At 35.4% G+C, this 19,721-nt stretch overlaps 4 protein-coding genes across 4 annotated transcripts; 1 reads left to right on the forward strand and 3 right to left on the reverse strand.

Annotated features, from left to right (window-relative positions):
* Positions 1 to 504: 504 nt before the first annotated feature.
* LOC143614144 (uncharacterized) lies at positions 505 to 3,740 on the reverse strand. Its single transcript, XM_077087664.1, has 5 exons — positions 3,693 to 3,740; positions 3,169 to 3,285; positions 3,012 to 3,071; positions 2,867 to 2,929; positions 505 to 1,674 (listed from the first exon to the last, which is right to left on the reverse strand). The coding sequence occupies exons 1-5, from the start codon at positions 3,738 to 3,740 to the stop codon at positions 808 to 810; spliced, it is 1,155 nt and encodes a 384-aa protein (XP_076943779.1). The 3' UTR covers positions 505 to 807.
* Positions 3,741 to 4,506: 766 nt separating this feature from the next.
* Positions 4,507 to 6,659, reverse strand: LOC143614137 (uncharacterized). Its single transcript, XM_077087658.1, has 7 exons — positions 6,573 to 6,659; positions 5,962 to 6,029; positions 5,804 to 5,876; positions 5,608 to 5,720; positions 5,430 to 5,531; positions 5,024 to 5,123; positions 4,507 to 4,929 (listed from the first exon to the last, which is right to left on the reverse strand). The coding sequence occupies exons 1-7, from the start codon at positions 6,654 to 6,656 to the stop codon at positions 4,753 to 4,755; spliced, it is 717 nt and encodes a 238-aa protein (XP_076943773.1). The 5' UTR covers positions 6,657 to 6,659; the 3' UTR covers positions 4,507 to 4,752.
* Positions 6,660 to 8,963: 2,304 nt separating this feature from the next.
* On the forward strand, positions 8,964 to 11,991 carry LOC143614133 (deoxyhypusine hydroxylase-like). The gene is made up of 7 exons (XM_077087655.1): positions 8,964 to 9,203; positions 10,432 to 10,565; positions 10,648 to 10,868; positions 10,942 to 11,080; positions 11,167 to 11,293; positions 11,622 to 11,740; positions 11,824 to 11,991. Exons 1-7 carry the CDS (start codon positions 9,044 to 9,046, stop codon positions 11,863 to 11,865), a joined length of 942 nt encoding a protein of 313 aa, XP_076943770.1. The 5' UTR covers positions 8,964 to 9,043; the 3' UTR covers positions 11,866 to 11,991.
* Positions 11,992 to 17,749: 5,758 nt separating this feature from the next.
* Positions 17,750 to 19,479, reverse strand: LOC143614139 (cytochrome b561 domain-containing protein At2g30890-like). Its single transcript, XM_077087660.1, has 3 exons — positions 19,271 to 19,479; positions 18,827 to 18,975; positions 17,750 to 18,146 (listed from the first exon to the last, which is right to left on the reverse strand). Exons 1-3 carry the CDS (start codon positions 19,436 to 19,438, stop codon positions 17,837 to 17,839), a joined length of 627 nt encoding a protein of 208 aa, XP_076943775.1. The 5' UTR covers positions 19,439 to 19,479; the 3' UTR covers positions 17,750 to 17,836.
* Between the last annotated feature and the right edge of the window lie 242 nt (positions 19,480 to 19,721).

Below are 19,721 nucleotides of genomic sequence, written 5' to 3' on the forward strand. Positions count from 1 at the left end.
AAAGGAAGTCTTTGGTCTGTTTGAAGACATGAATTACAACTTAGCGATTCACAAGAAATACATTTTCGTTCTTATAAAACTCTATCTTATCCAATTAAGATTCGCACCGATGAAATATTTTGATTTAATAGTAAGGTCATTCAGAATTCAGAAAGTTATGCATGTGTATTTAGATATACGAAACGTGTGATCCTACAATAAAACCATGCATATCATGTAACAAAAATTATTGGATCCAACCTCTTTAGGTTGTTATTAGCTTATTTATTTTTAATTATAAACATAGTCTTCAAAATTGGTGAACATTGCATATTAATGATGCAGCCAAGTGTTTATTGTTTACTCATGTTCTTTGCATTGGCATTATAACTGCCACCAAGGATCTTGTGTTGTGTATGTATTAAATTCATCTATGTTTGGATATCTTCAAATAATATATTTTGGAGTTAAATAATTTATGAAAGTTTTATTTCATCTTTAAATGAAGAATTAAAATTTTAGAAACAAAACATGTCAATGTCATTCATTTGTTTCATGGTCACCTTTAAATAAAGGTTTTGTTTTGTTTAAAATTTTCAAACCAAGCAGGTTGATTTGGTTTACGAATTATACCGAAAACTGACCAGAAAAAACCAAACCACGTGTTTGGCCCGTTATTAATAAAACGAAAGCTTTAATAAGTCCATTCATTAGTTACCTAGTCCGACAACATACGCCGATAATTACCACAAAAGAAGCCACATATGTAAATATCTTTGGGCTTAATCTAGGTTAAAATACACAAACATTTGGAAACTTAGCACAATTTCATTCCCATCCCCAACGTTGTGCTATTTCACGCTTTCGTGCCAACACCGCTTTCAGCATCACTCCATCCAAATGATCATGCGGCTTTAGGATAAAGTCCATGTCTTTGTCCTTTTGTTGTTCTTCCAACATGCGCATCTCAGCTTGGTAAAGAAGCATCTTACTTTCGTGTTTCTCTTTCATGAGGCGCAACTTCTCAGCTCGGACATGTTTTCTGTTCTCAATATCTTCTTTGTTAAAACTGATAAACTCGGAAACAATCTTAAGCAGTTCTTGTTGCTCTGTTGATGAAGACGATGACACTGACTTCTTCCTTTTTTGTTGAGGCGTTGGCGGCTCAGGCTCTTCGTCGGGGACGCCTTCATCCTCATCGTCGAGTTTGATGGGAAAATCAGCTTTTGAAGATTTCGTGCACGTGTTTGAATCGGATGTCTTAGTTCTTTTTAATGGCTGGTGAGTAACCTGGGCAGGCGTAACAGGAACGCTTGAAACAGCAATCCATGTCGGGTTATTTTTAACAATGTCCCACGTCGTCTCGTGAAAAAAGCCTTTGGGTGCATAAAGCTTCTTATAATCTATATTTGTCGCATTCAATAAATCCGCGTCTGATTGACCCGTTTGCCGGTTCGTCACCTTGTCGTTGTAGATATCGTTGAACCTGGTGATCTTCAAGTTCATCTCCTTCCATTTTGAATTAAGCTGATGGACATTCCGTTCAGTACTCCCCGATTGTTCTTCGAAATGCGCAAGAACCCGTTTCCAAAATGAGTTAGCAGGTTCCGAGTCCTTTGTAATGTCGATCCAAGCCGTGGCTAACGCCTCTTCTTCTTTGGCGGTCCATATTTTTGGCTTCATCCTTGTTTTAAACTAAAAAGATCAAGTTTTCATCAGATCATTATGAGTTGGGTTATAATAACTTTTATAACAGGTCAAATAGTTAAACCTATAGAGCTTGGCTAAAATGAACACTAAGGTCAAATGAGTCGAAATTTGCCTAGGGTGTATTTCAAACGTATAATCATAGATATTTAACACAGCAATTGTGATACGACAAAAGTGCCTGTGGGTCAAGTAACCCACTAAACCCGTTTGACCCGCCATTTTGACAGCACTAGTTGCTAAGTTCTATAGTGAGAGTCTAGGGGTGCAAACGAGCTGAGCCCTTGTGAGTTACTTGAGCTCGGATTGATAAAAAGCTCAAAACAAGGCGATCTTTTCCAAGTTCGAGCAGAGCCCGAGCATCAAATAAAGCTCGTTTAGCTATCAAGCCCGAGCATTAGATAAAGCTCGTTTAGTTATCAAGCCCGAACATCATATAAAGCTCGTTTAGTTATCAAGCCCGAACATCATATAAAGCTTGTTTAGTTATCAAGCCCGAGCATCAAATAAAGCTTGTTTAGTTATGAAGCCCGAGCATCAAATAAAGCTCATTTAGTTATGAAGCCCGAGCATCAAATAAAGCTCGTTTAGTTATGAAGCCCGAGCATCAAATAAAGCTCGTTTAGTTATGAAGCCCGAGCATCAAATAAAGCTCGTTTAGTTATCAAGCCCGACCTCGAGCCTTGTATAGGAAACTCGTTTAGGTTCGTTAAGCCTTAACGAGCCTTGTGTATTTTCAAGTTTTACCTCTTTTAGACTTCTAATTGTTATTTACACACTGCAAGGTTGAGCTTGAGTCGAGGTTTGGCTCGTTTAAGGTACTACACTAGCTCGAGCCAAGCTTAGGCTCGTTTAAGGTTTTTTCTCAAAATATTTACAAATAATTTAAAACATATATAAATTAACTAACAAATAATAAATGAGGTGAGTACCCAAGCTTGAAAAAACAACTCACGAGCCGAACTCAAGCTCTCATAAGTCAGACCAGGCTGAGCTTTGGCTCGTTTAAAGTACTACACTAGCTCAAGCCAAGCTTAGGGTCTTTAAACATATATAAATTAATTAATAATTTATAAACGAGCCCAGCCCGAGCTTGAAAAAACAACTCACGAACCAAGGTCAAGCTGTAGAAAAAGAGGTCGAAACAAGCCGAGCTTTAATACATATGCAATTCGCTTACTCTCTTAATTTTATCGGGAGTTCCAGAAACAAGACCTCCTGATGAATCCATATCATCATTCCCCTACCAAGAAACAATAATTAAAAAACTCAAAACAAAATCATACAATACAATACAATACAAGTGCAGGCAGGATAGCGCGTACCGTTCGGTCCAACGTACGGTTATCACCTTCCTCTTCTTCTTTGATATCATCAGTCAACTGCTGAAAATGAAACCATAATTTTGGGGATTTTTATAAAAAAATAAAAAATAAAAATAATAATAATAATAATGATCAAATAAAAATAATGAAAGTTAACTGTTGTTTTGAGGATATTAAGTCTATCTTGCAGCAGGCCATCATGAGAGGAACAAGGCTTCAGAATAACAGGCTCAAACCCTAACAATTGAATAATAATAATAATAATAATAACCACCTAAATTAAGTACAATACAATAGAGTGGAATTGAACAATTAAATTGAATTGAATTGAAAAGAAATGAATGATTCTTACGTGGATCCATGAAAGGTCAATCAATCAATCAGACGGATTCAATTGAATTGAATTAAAATTGAATTTAGGGTTTCAAGACGGAACCGATTTTGAAGTCGAAAGTAATAAGTTGTGTCTGTCTCATGCTTACGTGGCATGGGATAGGAAGCTTAGAAAAAGTAATCAACTTATCCATTTTCGATGATTAAGTTAATAAAAAAATAGTTACGAGAGCTTATGGGTTCGAGTCTTGTTCGACACAAAATGTCATGCGTGAACTATGGGTTCTGTCACAGTGGGGTGGACCACCGGGTCATTAACGTTGTCTGCAATTACGGGCGTGGATGTACCAGGGTGGTCGGGCTTTTTTGGTCGTTCGGCAAAATAGGACCCGACATGTTTTATTTGACGCAATAGATTACATCACTTTGGTGCATCATATTCAAAATGGTGCAACAGATTAGATCTCATTGGTGCAACATATCCAAGAAATTATTTTCTTCATACGAAAGATTTTAGTTCACTGAAATGTAAAAGCTGACGCATGATGTTAACACTTGGTAGCATGTTATTGGTTGACATTATTGGAAGTTAAAATGAAAAAAAAGTCAAAATCTTATTTTTGTTATTTCAAAAAGTCGAGGATGTTTTGTCGATTGTGTGTGTCAAAATGGATATTATGGTGATTTTACTATATATTTACGGTTAGTGATTTGCACGATTTGGTGAGCAGAAGAGTTGGATCCGTTTATACGACATCAACGTCCGAACTGGCAATAGATGCTTTAACATAAAGGTTTATTATTTTAGATTGGACGGATTATAGGTCGAACTTGATAAATCCAAACTATTTATATTTGTATAAAAAATATTAATCATATCTTGATAGCATCTCTGCCGCCATATGGGCACTACTATCTCGGTGGTTCTCTCTCTTTCCCTGTATTCTCTTTTCCATTCCCTCACATTTCTTTTCCGCTCATGTCTCAAATTTTTAGCCCCCCCCCCCCCCCCCAAACAAACACACACAAACTCTTATCTTCCCTGTCACTTCCACATAGATGCCACGTGAGATTCAGATGAGAAAAAAAACTTCGTTTATAATAATGTAAGTCGTTTTATATAAACATGTAAAACAAATTGGCAGATTAAAACAAGTTAAAGGTCTAAATGGCGTGTAAGAATGCTAGTAGGTTGTAAACACGATGTAATAAAGTTGTAACTTGTACATCACCCGTTTATTAAACATGTTAGACAAAAAAAAGAATTATTTTATTATTTTTATAACAAGATTAAACATCACTCAAGCATGAGTACATTCAATTGCTTATCTACTATTACAAGGGGCTTAGATCCAAAACTGGTTGTATTGTATATATAACAAGATATGTTTGCATGTGTGTACATGCTTCAAGTGGCTTTAATTAGAAGAACCACCATAACAAAGATGCATAACATTACAAACATCAGAAGCCATGTGAAGCATGAGGTCTTGAAACTCTCTGAATACATAGCCGTAGCTTGCGTATTGGCTCGCCCTGTGCTTGCTAAACTATGCTCAACTGCTTTTTCAGTTGAATCAAGAATCTGCACTCGAATTGCACCCGAGTTTTAATGCCAAAATTTGGAAATTTATATAAACAAAAGATTTGAAATTCGAGTATGACTTATAAAGACTCACTCTTTCGGTGTTTTGTATTGATTTGTTCATCTTAAGACTGTTTTCCTTCAGTTGTCGGGCCAAAACCACCATTTCATCCGTCAAATCTTCTTGAAGCTTCCTGTTTCAACATGTTTGACCCGTTAAAGATAAAAACAAAAACAAAAAAACAAATCGACCCGTTCTTATGTAAACGGGTCAAATCTTCTTGAAGCTTCATGTTTCAACATGCTTGACCCGTTAAAGATAAAAAAAATACAAAAAAACAAATCAGCCCGTTCTTATGTAAACGGGTCAAATCTTCTTGAAGATTCCTGTTTCAACATGTTTGACCCATTAAAGATAAAAAAAAACAAAAACAAAAAAAAAAATCGACTCGTTCTTATGTAAACGGGTCAAATCTGACACCTACTTTCAGGCCTTGTACCTGTGTTTTGTAATATGTGTTTGTGCTGCAGCATCCAATTTAACAGGAGACGATGAATCAGATGATTCAGAAGAATCTTGGCCTCTAAACGATGACGAGGGTCTGTAAAACGAATACGAACAAAAATAAGATCAAATTTAAAACCTAAAATCAGTATAATCATGTAGTTTATACTTACACAAGTCTTCTTCTTAAACCAGGGGAAGTAATACTTTCTTCTTCCTTTTTATTATTAATATTTTCCTTGACAGACGTATCAACTCTGAGCTCACGGAATGCTAAAACCTCCGGCTGCTAAAAATGTATAGATAAATATGATTTTGTAGCATGTGAATTCTATTTAAATACTATATATGTATCATAAATAAATGTACCTCAGGGTTAGTTAGTTTCGCTGCAACTGCTTCAATTTTCTGCGAGTAATCATTCACCAAGGCTTTCGAAACTCTGTGAACACAACAGAAAGATTATAATAGCAATGCAGACATAATAAACACACACACGAAAGAGGGAAAAAGTAAAGAAACCGAGCCTCGGTAATCCGTCTGGAGTTCGCTCTAACTCGATTTGTTCCAGCTGTTCTCTTAAGGTAGCAACATACTGCAAATCAACGTATGTATTAGCTCCATATATCACAATGTTTGATGCCATTAATGGTGTCAACTAGGGTGAGCAATAACCAAACTGTTAACCGAAACCGAAATAACCGAAAATCGTTTATCTGTTTTCTTTACGTGCCAATCGAAATTAACCGAACCAAACCATTCATATTTTCATATATTTCTAGCTTTTAATCTTTTATACCTCCGTTTCATGTATTTCTAAGCATACATTTTAGCCCAAGTTTGGTTTTGGTTAGTAACCTAAATTAACTGAACACTAACCGAATAAACCAAAAACCGGCTAGTTAATGAAAATAGATTAACTGGTGACTTTGGTTTCGGTTTAGGCTAACAACCGAACGGAACCTAGCACACCCCTAGCGGTAACATGATTAGCGAATTAGCAATTGTGTTTCAAAGTCGAAAAATTTAACCTTGGTTACTGAAACATTTTATCAAACAGTTGGTGGGCACAATTCTGAGCAAACTTTTTTATTTTTGTTTTAATAAATTCAAATAAGCAATGAATATGAAAACATACATGCATAAGTTTGTGTTTATTTTGTTGGTGTGGTGCAGCTGCCAGCAATCTTTTGAAATTGATTTCGGTTTTACTCAATCCCATATCTACAAAAGATTCATTGAATGGTTACAAATTATGCATGGAATGATAAAAGGCAAATTGTTTATGATTAATATATCATATATGGGTTATTGAATAAAGGGTGTAATAAAAAATGGGTCTTGATTGATGTACCTTCAGGGTTTGAATGAACGGAAGCAGAGATTGGATGATCGTGTGCAGTGGTGTCTGATTGTTGGTCCAACGGTTTCTACTCGTATTGCCATCGGTTTCAGATTTGCTCCGATGATTAACTAACCGGAGTGTATTTTATTATTTATAATGCAACGTTATGTTAAGAAGCCACATTTGTATCATAGTGAGTTTGAGATATTATTTGTACTTTTTTTTTTGTTTTGATGTTGATGTATGTACTTATCATTTATAGACTTCATAACCGTATGTTGCTCATTAGTCATTACGCTTCACTAAGCTGAGTCGAGTTGAGCCAGAGTGTGTTCGAGCTCGAGCTCGGCTTATTTAAAGCTCGAGCCGAGCTCGAGTTCATCAAAGCCGGACTCCTTTAATTTTTTTATTATTTTTTTCATTTTAAATTTTATAAATTTTGGTATATAAAAGACAAAAATTATAATTTTAACATACATATTATATTAAATTTATAAACTTGAGAATTTATAACCTTATATGTTTTATTTTAGTTATTTTTTTATAAGATTTTAGTTATTGAGTGGCGTGATATATATATATATATAATTTTTATTTATTTATTTTTTGGTATGCTATTATTATATATAGATATTAAAATTTAGGGTTTAATTTAAACGAGCCGAGCTAACGAGTCGAGCCAGACCGAGCCACAGGCCGAGCAAATTTTGAATCGAGCTTTTTGAGCTACTTCGAGCGAGCCGTAAGCTTTTTGAACAACCCTACCCTTCAGCTTTAAAAGAAGTGTTTCACATTGTGAAAACTTCCTTTTACTTCGCATAAATGCATGTATACATCAGACCTAAATGAGCTCGACACTTGGCCCTGATGTGGCCGACTCGTGCATTGGGTTTGTCTTTTTTTGTAATCGATTGGGTTTTGATTATAAAATGGTTGGTTAATTTGGTTTTTGAAAAAATATGGTTATATTAGGTTAACACTGTATTTTATATTTGAGTGTTTAAATCTTGGATCAAATAACAAATATATTAATAGACATCTACTTATACTAATAAAAGAAAATAATTCTATACACATGACATTCTAAGATTAATTCTCACTATCAAATTTCCGTCAAAATCACTTCTCTTCTATTGATGGAAAAGAAAAAAAATATCTTTCAATATATAGTATAGATTATAAATTCAACATGTCGTATTAATTGGTCAATCTCATTGATTGAATTATTAATGTTATAAGTTATATTGTAAGCATACTTAATATAAAAAAATATTAATATAATAATTACATGTCATAAAATATACTTTCTTTAAATTTAAAATGTATAAAAAAGAGTTTATGTTTAAAGAGTACACTAACATTCAATTTTTGAGACATCTAAAAAAATTATAGTAATTTTTTTTTCAAATATTCAATGTTTAATAAGGCTTAAAAATTAAATAATATAAAGAGACTTAATTATCCTTTTTTATTTGTAGTAAGTTATTCATTGTAATTTATACATTAATTTATCCCGTATAATACATGAGTTTATAAAGCTAGTTTAACTTATAAAAGAGGATACGATATAAAACATGTCATTTATAGATTATAACAAATCTTTTTTGGCATAAAATATATCATTTATAAAAAAAATATTTATAAATGCCGGTTTTAATGTTTTAGTTTAGGGTGAATAGTTTATGTCAAGTGTTGAAGCCGTATCAAACAAATACAAACCAATATTCGTTTGTCATGTTTTGGGTTTGGTCTCATTTGGATTTCGGTATGTTCAGTAGCTCACCCAACCGACAAATTCGATACAACATTGATATAACTTCACTCGCTTTTGGTATGTTTTTCAGTTTTTCATAGCATCAATCTCATCTCTAGTTTCAGCTATTTGCCAACCGAAAATTACGTAGTAAAAATTTGAAGTTAAAAAAAAACGTTTAGTTTTTTGACATTTCATGGACTTTAAAATTTTGAAGTTGTCTTTTTGAATGTGGTGTAGCTGTACCGAGCATGAGTTCTTCAATGGTGACTTAGGTTCGGTTCCCACAGAAAAACTTTGGGAGGACATCACCTGGATTTTTGTGATCTCCGGTTCGATTCTGAGAGCGTCGAAAGTAAAAGGACCAAACGTGATAAACTGATAATACTCAATAGCTGCAACCGTAAGCTAAAAAGATACTATCCATCCATCGTTAGGGTTTTGGTACTCCGATCGGACCACTCGAACCTCCATTTTCGAATCAAATCAAGCTTTTAACGTGTTATAAACAATGGCGATTGACGGAAACTCGTTCGAAGTAACTCCAGAGACCGAGCAGTTTCTATGCGAGCGGTTACTGGATCAATCGCAGCCGATATCGGAGCGGTTTAGAGTATTATTCTCTCTCCGTAATCTCCGAGGCCCTGCGCCTCGCAATGCTCTCATAAACGGTTTGTTGTTTGTTATCTATCTCTTTGCGATAAGTTATGTGGTTATACATGTTGTTAAATGATAAACGATTGCTTTGTAGATGATTAGTAACTGTGAGTAGAATTAGTTGTATGTTAATTGAATTCAGTAGTTTGTTGAAGTTGAGTTGTTTTAAGTAGTGCTAATGTTGTTTTTTTAAGTATTGTAAATATCGGTCTAGGAGTACTCACTAGGGTGCTGTGGCGAGTTTATCTAGTTCGGCCAACATTACTTGGAATCGGTCAAACTCAGAACTTGTCGGTCACTGATTTTCGTTGTTTTTCGTGGAGATACTTTTGAAGCAGTGTTGTAAAAATCGTGATTAGGTGCTGATTGTTTGTAAATCGAAGGGCTACCGATTCGAGTTCACCTAATCGGTCCCTAAAATTGGTAAAATTTTGGTCAAAATCTTTGAAGTAGGAAAATTTTACTTATTTTGAAAAACTATGTACAAAACTGTTGTGTGTGTGTGTGTGTATAATTTTGAAAGTCCCAATCTGATTAATTGCTAGTTGGGCCCCCCATAGAGCCTAGCAAGTTCTACAACACTGTTTGGAAGAATGAATATCAGTTTTTAAAATACCTTAGCATTTGAAAATGTATTCTTTTGATTTATATTGATATTCACGTATTTTTATAAATTTATTAAATCTATGATATTTGACATATATATAATTTTCCGAAAGTTACTTTCTTTATAACTTACCATGCATGAGTACTCCCTGAGTACTTCCCGCTTAGGCAAACTACTCGCAACTCCCCAATCGATGAATACCTGAATATCTCTTACACAGCTCATTTTTTGAAGTTTTTTTTATCAGCAATTAGGGCATATTTTGCTTGTAGCAAGATGAATGCTTGAATATCTCACACAACTGATTTTGTCTACTATGTTTCACGGAAGGCAATCAAATTTTGTAACAAATTAGTTTCAGCATGATATCATCACAAAGCCTCGCAATGTTGTATTCCTGTTGAAATTTCACTACTGTAATTGTTGCAAAAGCCTAGATATGGAAGCAAGTTGCCTCTTTTTTGTTAGTCAGCTCATTTTGTATGTCATTTACCGTTTTTTTGACCTGGAACTGTCCGTTGATGATGTTAGATGTGATGCTATGAGTTTGAATGTGATTGTATGTTCATCTGTAGTAGTGTGTTTCTTTCAAGGCATACTCGGTTTTATGAGATGTGTAATTTTAATTCTTGCAGCAACGAAAGATCCTTCAAATCTGTTAGCACATGAGGCTGCTTTTGCTTTAGGTCAAATGCAAGATGCGGATGCTATTCCTGCTTTGAAACTTGTTCTTAATGATCTTTCTTTGCATCCGATCGTGCGTCACGAGGTTGGCTTCTTTTCTCTATTTTCTTTCTTTTCTTTCATGTTTAAAAACTCATGTTTTGCTGTTATTGCATACACATGAACAGGCTGCAGAAGCACTTGGTGCCATTGGTTTAGAGAGTAATATTCTTTATTTGAAGGACAGTTTGGATTCGGATCCAGCACAAGAGGTTCGGGAGACATGTGAGTTGGCACTTTCTAGAATCCAGGAGCTGAAAAATAATCAGTCATCCACAATAGAAGCATCACCATTTTTGTCAGTTGATCCAGCTGCACCTGCTTCTTGCTCTTCTGTAAATGAACTAAGGTCTGTCATCTTTTTGTTTCCAAATACCTTAAATATCTTTCATTGAGTGATAAATCGTTTTAATTTAATACAGGGAAATCATTTTAAGTGAAGAAAAAGGCATGTATGAGAGATACGCAGCTCTATTTGGACTTAGGAATCATGGAGGTGATGAAGCAGTTGCTGCTATTATAGAATCATTAAACGCAAAAAGTGCTTTATTACGACACGAGGTCCGCGACATTGATATTTTTGTTTACTTTTGTAACCTTGTATTCGTGCTTGCATATCTAACTTTTTTTTGTTTTATGTATTTAAGGTTGCATATGTTTTGGGGCAGTTGCAAAACAAATCGGCTTCTGATGCACTTTCTAGAGTGCTTAAAGATGTAAACGAGCATCCGATGGTTAGACATGAAGCTGCAGAGGCTTTGGGTTCCATTGCAGGTTATTATTTATTATTATTATTATTAATTTATTATTATTATTATTAATTTGTCATTTAAGCTATATTATAGTTTTTTAAATAACTTGTAATATTCAATACTTGATATAAGTCTAAATATACAAATCTGTCCGGTTTATTTTTGTTTACATGTAAATAATTTTTGTAGAAAACCAAGTTGTATCTAAATGTAACTCACCAAGCATTTTTTATACTTTGATTTCAGTATATATTTTATTTGCATACAACTTAGTTTTAAAAAAATTTATATCAAAATGCAGACAACAAAACTGTATATTTGCAGTAATACTTGAAAAACCGTTTTTGTAGATGAGCACTGTATATCTCTACTTGAGGAATTTTCCAAAGATCCCGAACCGATTGTTTCACAGAGCTGTGAAGTTGCTCTAAGCATGCTGGATTTTGAACGATCCGGCAAGTCATTTGAGGTAATTTGAAGATTAAAATTTGCTCATTTTATCCAAAAATCGTACCGTTTTTAAGAGTGGCCAATCTGTGTTGTTTTCTGCAGTACCTGTTCATGCAGGCGCCTCAATTACAGGAGGCCGCATGACGTTTTCACTTTGTTGTGTTTTTCTGCCCTTGGATACTTGGCATACATTTTGCAAGGAGGTTTGAAGGATGTATTCGACAGACGACGGTTAACTTGTGAGAGATGATGGGTGTGACGGATGTATCATGTTATGAATGTGTTAGTTACAGACTTGACAGTTATAAAACACAATGTGAATTATTTTATGATGACTTATTGAATACTTAGTGTATTGCTTTTCTATATGTTCCCAATTCTATATAAATGATAAATTATATATTAAAGTTAGTTCATACAAATGAAAAGTTTTTTTTTTATACAAAACTTTTAATTTTTGTATAGGATATTAAAACTTTTTTATACAAATTAAATAAATTTAAAGTAGAAATTAATAACTATTTATTCTTGACAAGTTGCAACATTGTAATAACTAATAAGAAATAGCATATTATAGAGAGATTTGTATTGGGCATGACTATAAGGAAAACAAAAGGATATTAGTGAAAGAAATAGGTTCAAAAAGATCAAATAGTCAAAACTCAAAAGCGTTAGTCGGTTTTGATAGAAATTTGACCGAACCTAAATTTTGACGTTAGTTTCAAGATTTATGAACATCTGTAAATAAAGAGAGGAGCTCTCTTCACCCCAATCCGGAAAGATGACATGATCCATGCTACACTAACATGCACGGTAACCGTAGGTGCACATTACTATAAATAGTTATAAATAATAGAGTACCCACGTGTAAAGTTAACGTACAGAAAATTAAACTCCTAATATTGTAAGTATATAAATTTATAATTAGTATAGTTTTCTATATGTTTAATGCTTTATATTGAAAACTTGCACATACCTCATTTCACTTGGACAAATATTTCCTAAAGCAATATTTAGTGTGCTAAATGTTAACCACAAAACTAGCAACTTCATCCATGATTGTTTCTACAATGTACGTTTTCAGGTTAAGCATAATTTACATCCACGTGTCGAAAGCCCGTAGCAATCAAAAGAACAACTTAACATACAAGACTCCGGCTTTTAGGGGCAGGAATGATATAAAACATAGCGCGAACAACACATGGATGATTCATTGATTCGTGACGTTGAATTATTAAACCACATTATCGAATTTATGGGTTTGGATTTAAGATTAGGTTCCATTTGTAAGATGCTTCATATTGAGATATGGAAATTATGAACAATTATCAAAGAGGCAACACGAAATCACAAAGTTATATGAAATGATATGGTTTTGGATGCCTTTTGTTGAATTAGATGCTTTTATTCTTCATCCAATTGGGGTTGACTCTATCCTAATGAGTTATCTAGGAGCCACTAGGTAGTTTAAGGATCTTTGGTACTGACTTGTATCGATTAAGGTCCCACATGTCTGATTTCCGCGTATATAAATAAGGGTGAGATTTTTGTTGAATTAAAACAAACGAGTAGGGCTTCTTGCTTTAGCATGTTTTCACAATTTTGAGTTACACAATATAAGACATATTATTTTAGCATGTACTTGAAGAAGTCATTAAGATCGTTTTTTGCCTTCTCTTCCTCAAAGACTTCCAACTTTTGAATGATAAAAGTAAGACGTCTTTGAGAAGGGAAGACAAATAACCGTCGTGATCTATGTGTTTGAAGCTAACAACATTCAAGATGAATCTCAAATCTAAGCGTATTTACTTTACGTTTTAACTATATTTATTTTGTGTGTGTGTGTGTATATATATATAGTGAAAAGATCCAATACACTAATCCTTAACGTATATTAACGTAAGCGAATCCCGTTTTTCACGAATCGATCCATGAAATCACATCCCAGCATCTCGGAATCGTCAATACATATCCAATTAATCATTGGTTAACCGAAAAAAACAGTTTTGGATCGTTAATCAATCATTTTTTTACTTTTTTCACGAAGACCGTTTTTTGAGCGTTTTAGGTTTTTGGCTGAGCGTTTAAGTTTTTGTGAGCATTTTTTGAGCGTTTTAGATTTTTGCCTTTGAGCGTCTCACGTACCTCTCGTACGTTAAGGTATTAGCGTACAGTATCTCTACCCTATATATATATATATATATATATATATATATATATAAGGCTAGGATCATAAATTTGTACCCGTATAACGCACGCAACCTGGTTCAACTCCTTCCTTTAGGTTAAGTGGCGTTTTTATTAAGAGTAAACTGCAATTTACGTCCCTGTGGTTTGTCCAAATCTGCAGTTTTAGTCCAATAGTTTCAAATTTGTGATTTTCGTTCATGTAGTTTCATTTCACTTGCAATTAAACCCAACCCCACTAATCCCGTTAAGTTTGGTCGTTAAACCCATTAGCGTGCCCCTCGCGTTAGGGGCAGCTGTGTCCCTTTTCTTCCCAAATAAACCTCAACTCTAATTTGCAAGCCCTCACACGTGAGGGCCGAGGTGTATTAGAGAAACAAAAAAGGACAAAATTGCCCCTTACATGAAGGGCACACTAGTATGTTTAACGACCAGGTTAGTGGGGTTGGGTTTAATTGCAAGTAAAATGAAAACACAAGGACGGAAATCGCAAATTTGAAACTATTGGACTAAAACCGCAGATTTGGACAAACCACAAGGACGAAAACCGCAGTTCACTCTTTTATTAAACTACGAGTAACTGTCTCTTTGAGCCCCTGTGTTTTGGTCATATAAACTAGTTGAATCCAAACCCTCAATCTTTAATCCTCAAAGAATCTTATAGTTGATTATAGTTATAAAACATAGTAAACCATACTTTTCACTAACTTTGTAGATAATAATTATATGCATTCATGAAAAATACAACTAATGGTTTATTGGTTTGTGTTTGCATTGATGAGAGCTTCACAACCAGCAAATACGCGTCCAAAATGGTGCCAAAGTGAATGCGATATCAGTGGATATTTAAAATGGACTTTGAAACGAGAAAACAAACTGAGTGAAAAGTTATCCCAGTATAGGCGGTATCGTATGTATCTTTTACAGTTTTAAATTTTTTTATACAAATGGTGTCGTATTCTTTTCAACAACATAGATACGATATTGTAAGGTTAAAAGTAACTTATATTGGATTTTGGTGGTTAAAAAAACACATTTTGACAACTTTTTTTGGTAATAAGATGTTGGGTCATCATAAATTATTAATCCATTGATACTTGAGATGTTGAGTACTTGGTTTAAAATTAATAATCTCTAAACTGCATGAGGCAACATGATGGTTTCACTTCATTCTGCTTTTCTGCCACTGGATACTTAATGGCTTATGCTAGCTGTTGTGGGCTTAGCTTGATCATTCATCATTGCATATGTTTTCATTTTTTTAAACCGCATATATCCGACTGCCTGCCCGCGTTGCATCATGAACATATTGTAACATCCTAAATATATTCTAATATTAAATAAAGAAAGTTGTCTTAAGTTTTCGTGTGTTAATAACTAATTAATATTAAACAAGAAAGGATCATGGACTTGGATTAATTCAGATGGATTAAGGGTAATGGGCCTTAGGTCCATGGGTCTTAAGGAGTATAAATATCTCCTTAAACCACCCTAAAACCCTAAATCCTCATTTCCTTTCATCCAAATCTCTACACACTCCAAACACACACACACACACCACCTTACATACGGCCGTGAGAGTGAAACGGGATTCGAGTCCAAAGATCAAGCCAACCATTATTAGATCTTCAATATACGAGCTAGATACGAGATAACCAAGCAAACCGAACACATAAAGGTATGATTTCGATCTTAAAGTTCATGTTTTTATAGACGGTTTGCCATGAAACTTGAAACTATAATAGATCGGGTCTAAACGAAACGTAAAGTAGCGAACTTGATGCTAGGACGAACCTAATAAACCCATAAACATGTACGGTTCGTTTAAGATAAACCGTAGATCTTGTATTGAACGTTTTTGAACTTAAAGGTCCAAACTTTATGTCTTTCCGGGCCAAGTTTTACCCGAAAAAGATCATAGGAATGATCGCGGGTTGGTTAGAATCATATCCAAGAATTTCACGTTGTAACAGAGATAATTATGGAGGGGTTAAGGACGAACAGGGGTGCAGCTGAGCAACTTCGCCACAACTAAGCTCGCTGCTGTTAACTTCGCCCCCCCAGTAAGTTCGCACAGCAAGTTCGCTAAGCATAGCAAGTTCGCCAGTCCTTAAGTTCGCCTACTGTGAACTTCGCCTAATACAAGTTCGCTTACATAAGTTCGCTGGTGGCCAACTTCGCTACATGCAAAGTTCGCTTGTATATAACTTCGCGTGTATATAAGTTCGCTAAATGTTAAATTCGCTTAATATTAAGTTCGCTGAGAAATGAATTAAAATCCTAGTGAAAAATGTGTTAAGACAGTTAACCCCAGCCAGGGGCTCTGCCCCTTGGACCCCGCTAGGGGCTGCCGCCCCTAGAACCCCGCTACCAGGGGCGCTGCCCCCGGACCCCCGTTCGTTGTGGGTCATATAAAGATAGAAATACGATACGAGTAGTAATAGTTAATTGATACGTGTAATTGTTATACAGTTAGTCGTGCACAGCTCAAGAAAGGGATTACCATAAACGGTGAACGTAACCGACTTCAGGTGAGTTTCTAGCCCCACTTCCTTGTTATGTTTTCGGGGCTGTGTGCATACTCGATTTGAATGTTAATACACATACCTTAAATGGTAAGTGTATGTCTTAATGACATATGTGATTGCTATGAATGTATGCCTGACAGTACGTGAACGACCTTCGGGTATTGCACGTATCGTTAAGGCAAGTAAAGTGTAGTATGTATGTTATGTGTATGTGAATAAGGAAGTATGTACGACTATGATATGTATATTGTTAAATGTATGGATATGATAATGGTGATGATAATTAAAGGTAAGGTAAGGTTAAAGGGTTGCATACCCTAACAATTTATGCGAAGGTTAAAGGGTTGCATACCCTAACAATTTATGCGAAGGTTAAAGGGTTGCATACCCTAACAATTTATGCGAAGGTTAAAGGGTTGCATACCCTAACAATTTATGCGAAGGTTAAAGGGTTGCACACCCTAATAATTTATGCGAAGGTTAAAGGGTTGCATACCCTAATAATTTATGCGAAGGTTAAAGGGCTACATACCCTAACAATTTATGCGAAGGTTAAAGGGTTGCATACCCTAATAATATATGCGAAGGTTAAAGGGTTGCATACCCTAATAATATATGCGAAGGTTATAGGGCGAAATGCTCTTTATAACGTAAGGTATGAATATGAAAGGAAAAGAGTAAGTAAGTAAGTAAGTATGTATAAATGAAAGTATGAAAGCATGGAGTACGTATGAAAGCATGTAATTATGAATATGTTGTATGTTGTATGATTAACTAGAACTCACTCAGCGTAGCTGACTTTTAGTATGCACGCAGGCGAGTAGGATGAGACAGCTGGCTTGAAGGGAGACACATGGCGGATGAATAAAGAAGCTGGCATCTGAAGATTTATTTGTTAATGTTGAACTAAAAGACATGTTTTAAGTTATGTTTAAAAGACAAGTTATGAACGTTTGTAATGACTGTTGATGTTTTATGTTATTCCGCGAAAGTTTGAATTAACTCTGATAATTAGAACTGCGTTTATGAGTAAATCCAACGTCCAAAGTAGGGCACCGGTAACGGGGCCTTACACATATAACTTTATAAAAGTCGGTTCTCGTGCATATGATAACTTGTTAGGCTGTAAGCCTGTAAGACCCTACTAGATTTCTTCAACTTTTGTTAAAATTTAATTAGATCTTTTGCAACAAATATTTAAACAAAAAGCAGGGCCGGCCCGTGGGCCAGAGAAATAAAGATAGGGCTTTAGACCCACACTTAGTTAAGGCCTCCAAATTAAAAATTAAGAAAAAAAAACATTATATAAAACAGTTTTGTAACATACCATATATGAATGATTCCACATGAATACTAAGCACATTGTATTTTCTACTTAAATCACTAACCGAAGATTTTAATTAACACGAATCTTTGTTTTGTTTGGCTAAAACCTCTCGATTATCCGTCGGTTGTATTGTAGTTGTGGGTTGATCACTACCACGAATCGTTCCTTGCTTTTGTATATACTCCCACTTATCTTGAAATAGATATAAAAATCCAATGCACACGATTTCCGCTGTGAAAAAAATAACCCAAGGTGTTATGTTCCTAGATGATCTCTTTAGGTATGCGTGTAATCCGGTGTACACGTTGATGATCCCGAGTAGAGAAACCGTTGTTCCTAGCAGCCAGTGTGTGTAAAACCACGTGCTTCGAGTCTTACCGCCTCTGTAACAAGTAGAGGTGTCAGTTTTGGCCCGTTTACTTATGTATGGGTCGTTTTAAGTTATGTTTTTATCTTTAATAGGTCAAACGGGCTACACATAATAAAATAGAATCAAATGGGTCAGAAGGGTCGAAAACCATTTAATGCACAAGGCCTGCCCGTTTTGTTTTTAATAGTAATATACTTTTGTTGATGCTCTATTTTGGTTATTATAACCTTTTTTGATCTGCTATGGCAGCCCGACCCAGCCCGTTTTGACCCATACTAAAACGTACACATGTTGACCCAAACTCGTTTGGCCCGTTACTCAGCCCATTTGACCCATTACCTAACCCAACCCGTTCGGCCCATTACCTAACCCAGCCCGTTTTGACCCATAATTAAAAGTAAGCATTATGACCCAAACTCATTTGACCCGTTACTCAGCCCATTTGACCCATTACCTAACCCAACCCGTTTGGCCCATTACCCAACCCAACCCGTTTGGCCCATTACCCAACCCAGCCCATTTGGCCCGTTGCTCAACCCAGCTCATTTGGCCCGTTACCCAACCCAGCCCATTTGGCCCGTTACCCAACCCAACTCATTTGGCCCGTTACCCAACCCAGCCCATTTGGCCCGTTACCCAACCCACCTCATTTGGCCCGTTACCCAACCCAAGCAATGCGTAAATGCGTATTACCTGGATGGGCGTAGAAGCCCGCTAAGTGCTTGCAACAATACAAGCCCATAAAGAGCTACTCCTAATCTCCTATGCATATTATTAAAAGTATTGCTGAAATTCTTTACAGAAAGTACTGCTCCTGCTGTTACAAGAATCACTGACATAATCTGCAATAAATATATAAAAAAATAAATAATATAAATTAAAAAGATTTTATTTTTTATTTTTCATTATTTTATGTAATACCTTAAAATACAAGAAATTTAGTGCCAAAAACATATTAAAAAACCAATATTAATGCTTGATCTTACACTTAAAAAAGTATCTAAACAATCATTACAAGCAACACTAATTGCTCAATAAACAAAGTAACAAACTTCATTTATTACTAAAGTAAAAAAAAAGTAGGATTATCATGTAATTAGTTAAATGATTAAAAAATGTAGCAACTAGCAAATGAACCTGAGTAACAGCATGTATAAAGAACATGATTCTAAGCCTTCTTCCTTGCACTTCTCGGTTCGACAATCTAATGACTAAAATCCCAATGGGAATCAAGAAGCCCATTGAAGCCCACAAAAGAAGCGCGTGTATAATGATCTGTGTAGATAACCGATGATCGTTGATCATTGTGTTGTCTTTTTGTTTATGTTCTTGAGATGAAGTAACAACATATGTGAAGAGGTAGGTCCCAGCAGGGCTCAGTTGGTCCCGCATGACTCACCTTGAACAGGGATGTCTGCGCAAAGACCATCTACTCCCGCAGGACCCACCATGCTCAGAGAAGCCTACGCGCAGTATGCAAGCTGCATACGCAGGGAAAAGCCTCCCAATGGTAAAGTAACCCGCCTGTTCCCGCAGTTGCGGATACAAGCCATCAGGGAAGGCTACCCGCACAGCATAGCTACACGCA

The sequence above is a fragment of the Bidens hawaiensis genome, unplaced genomic scaffold, assembly GCF_021521415.1.
Source record: "Bidens hawaiensis isolate Kalapana, Puna unplaced genomic scaffold, B.hawaiensis_p1.1 tig00039052_1, whole genome shotgun sequence".
NCBI lineage: Eukaryota > Viridiplantae > Streptophyta > Magnoliopsida > Asterales > Asteraceae > Bidens > Bidens hawaiensis.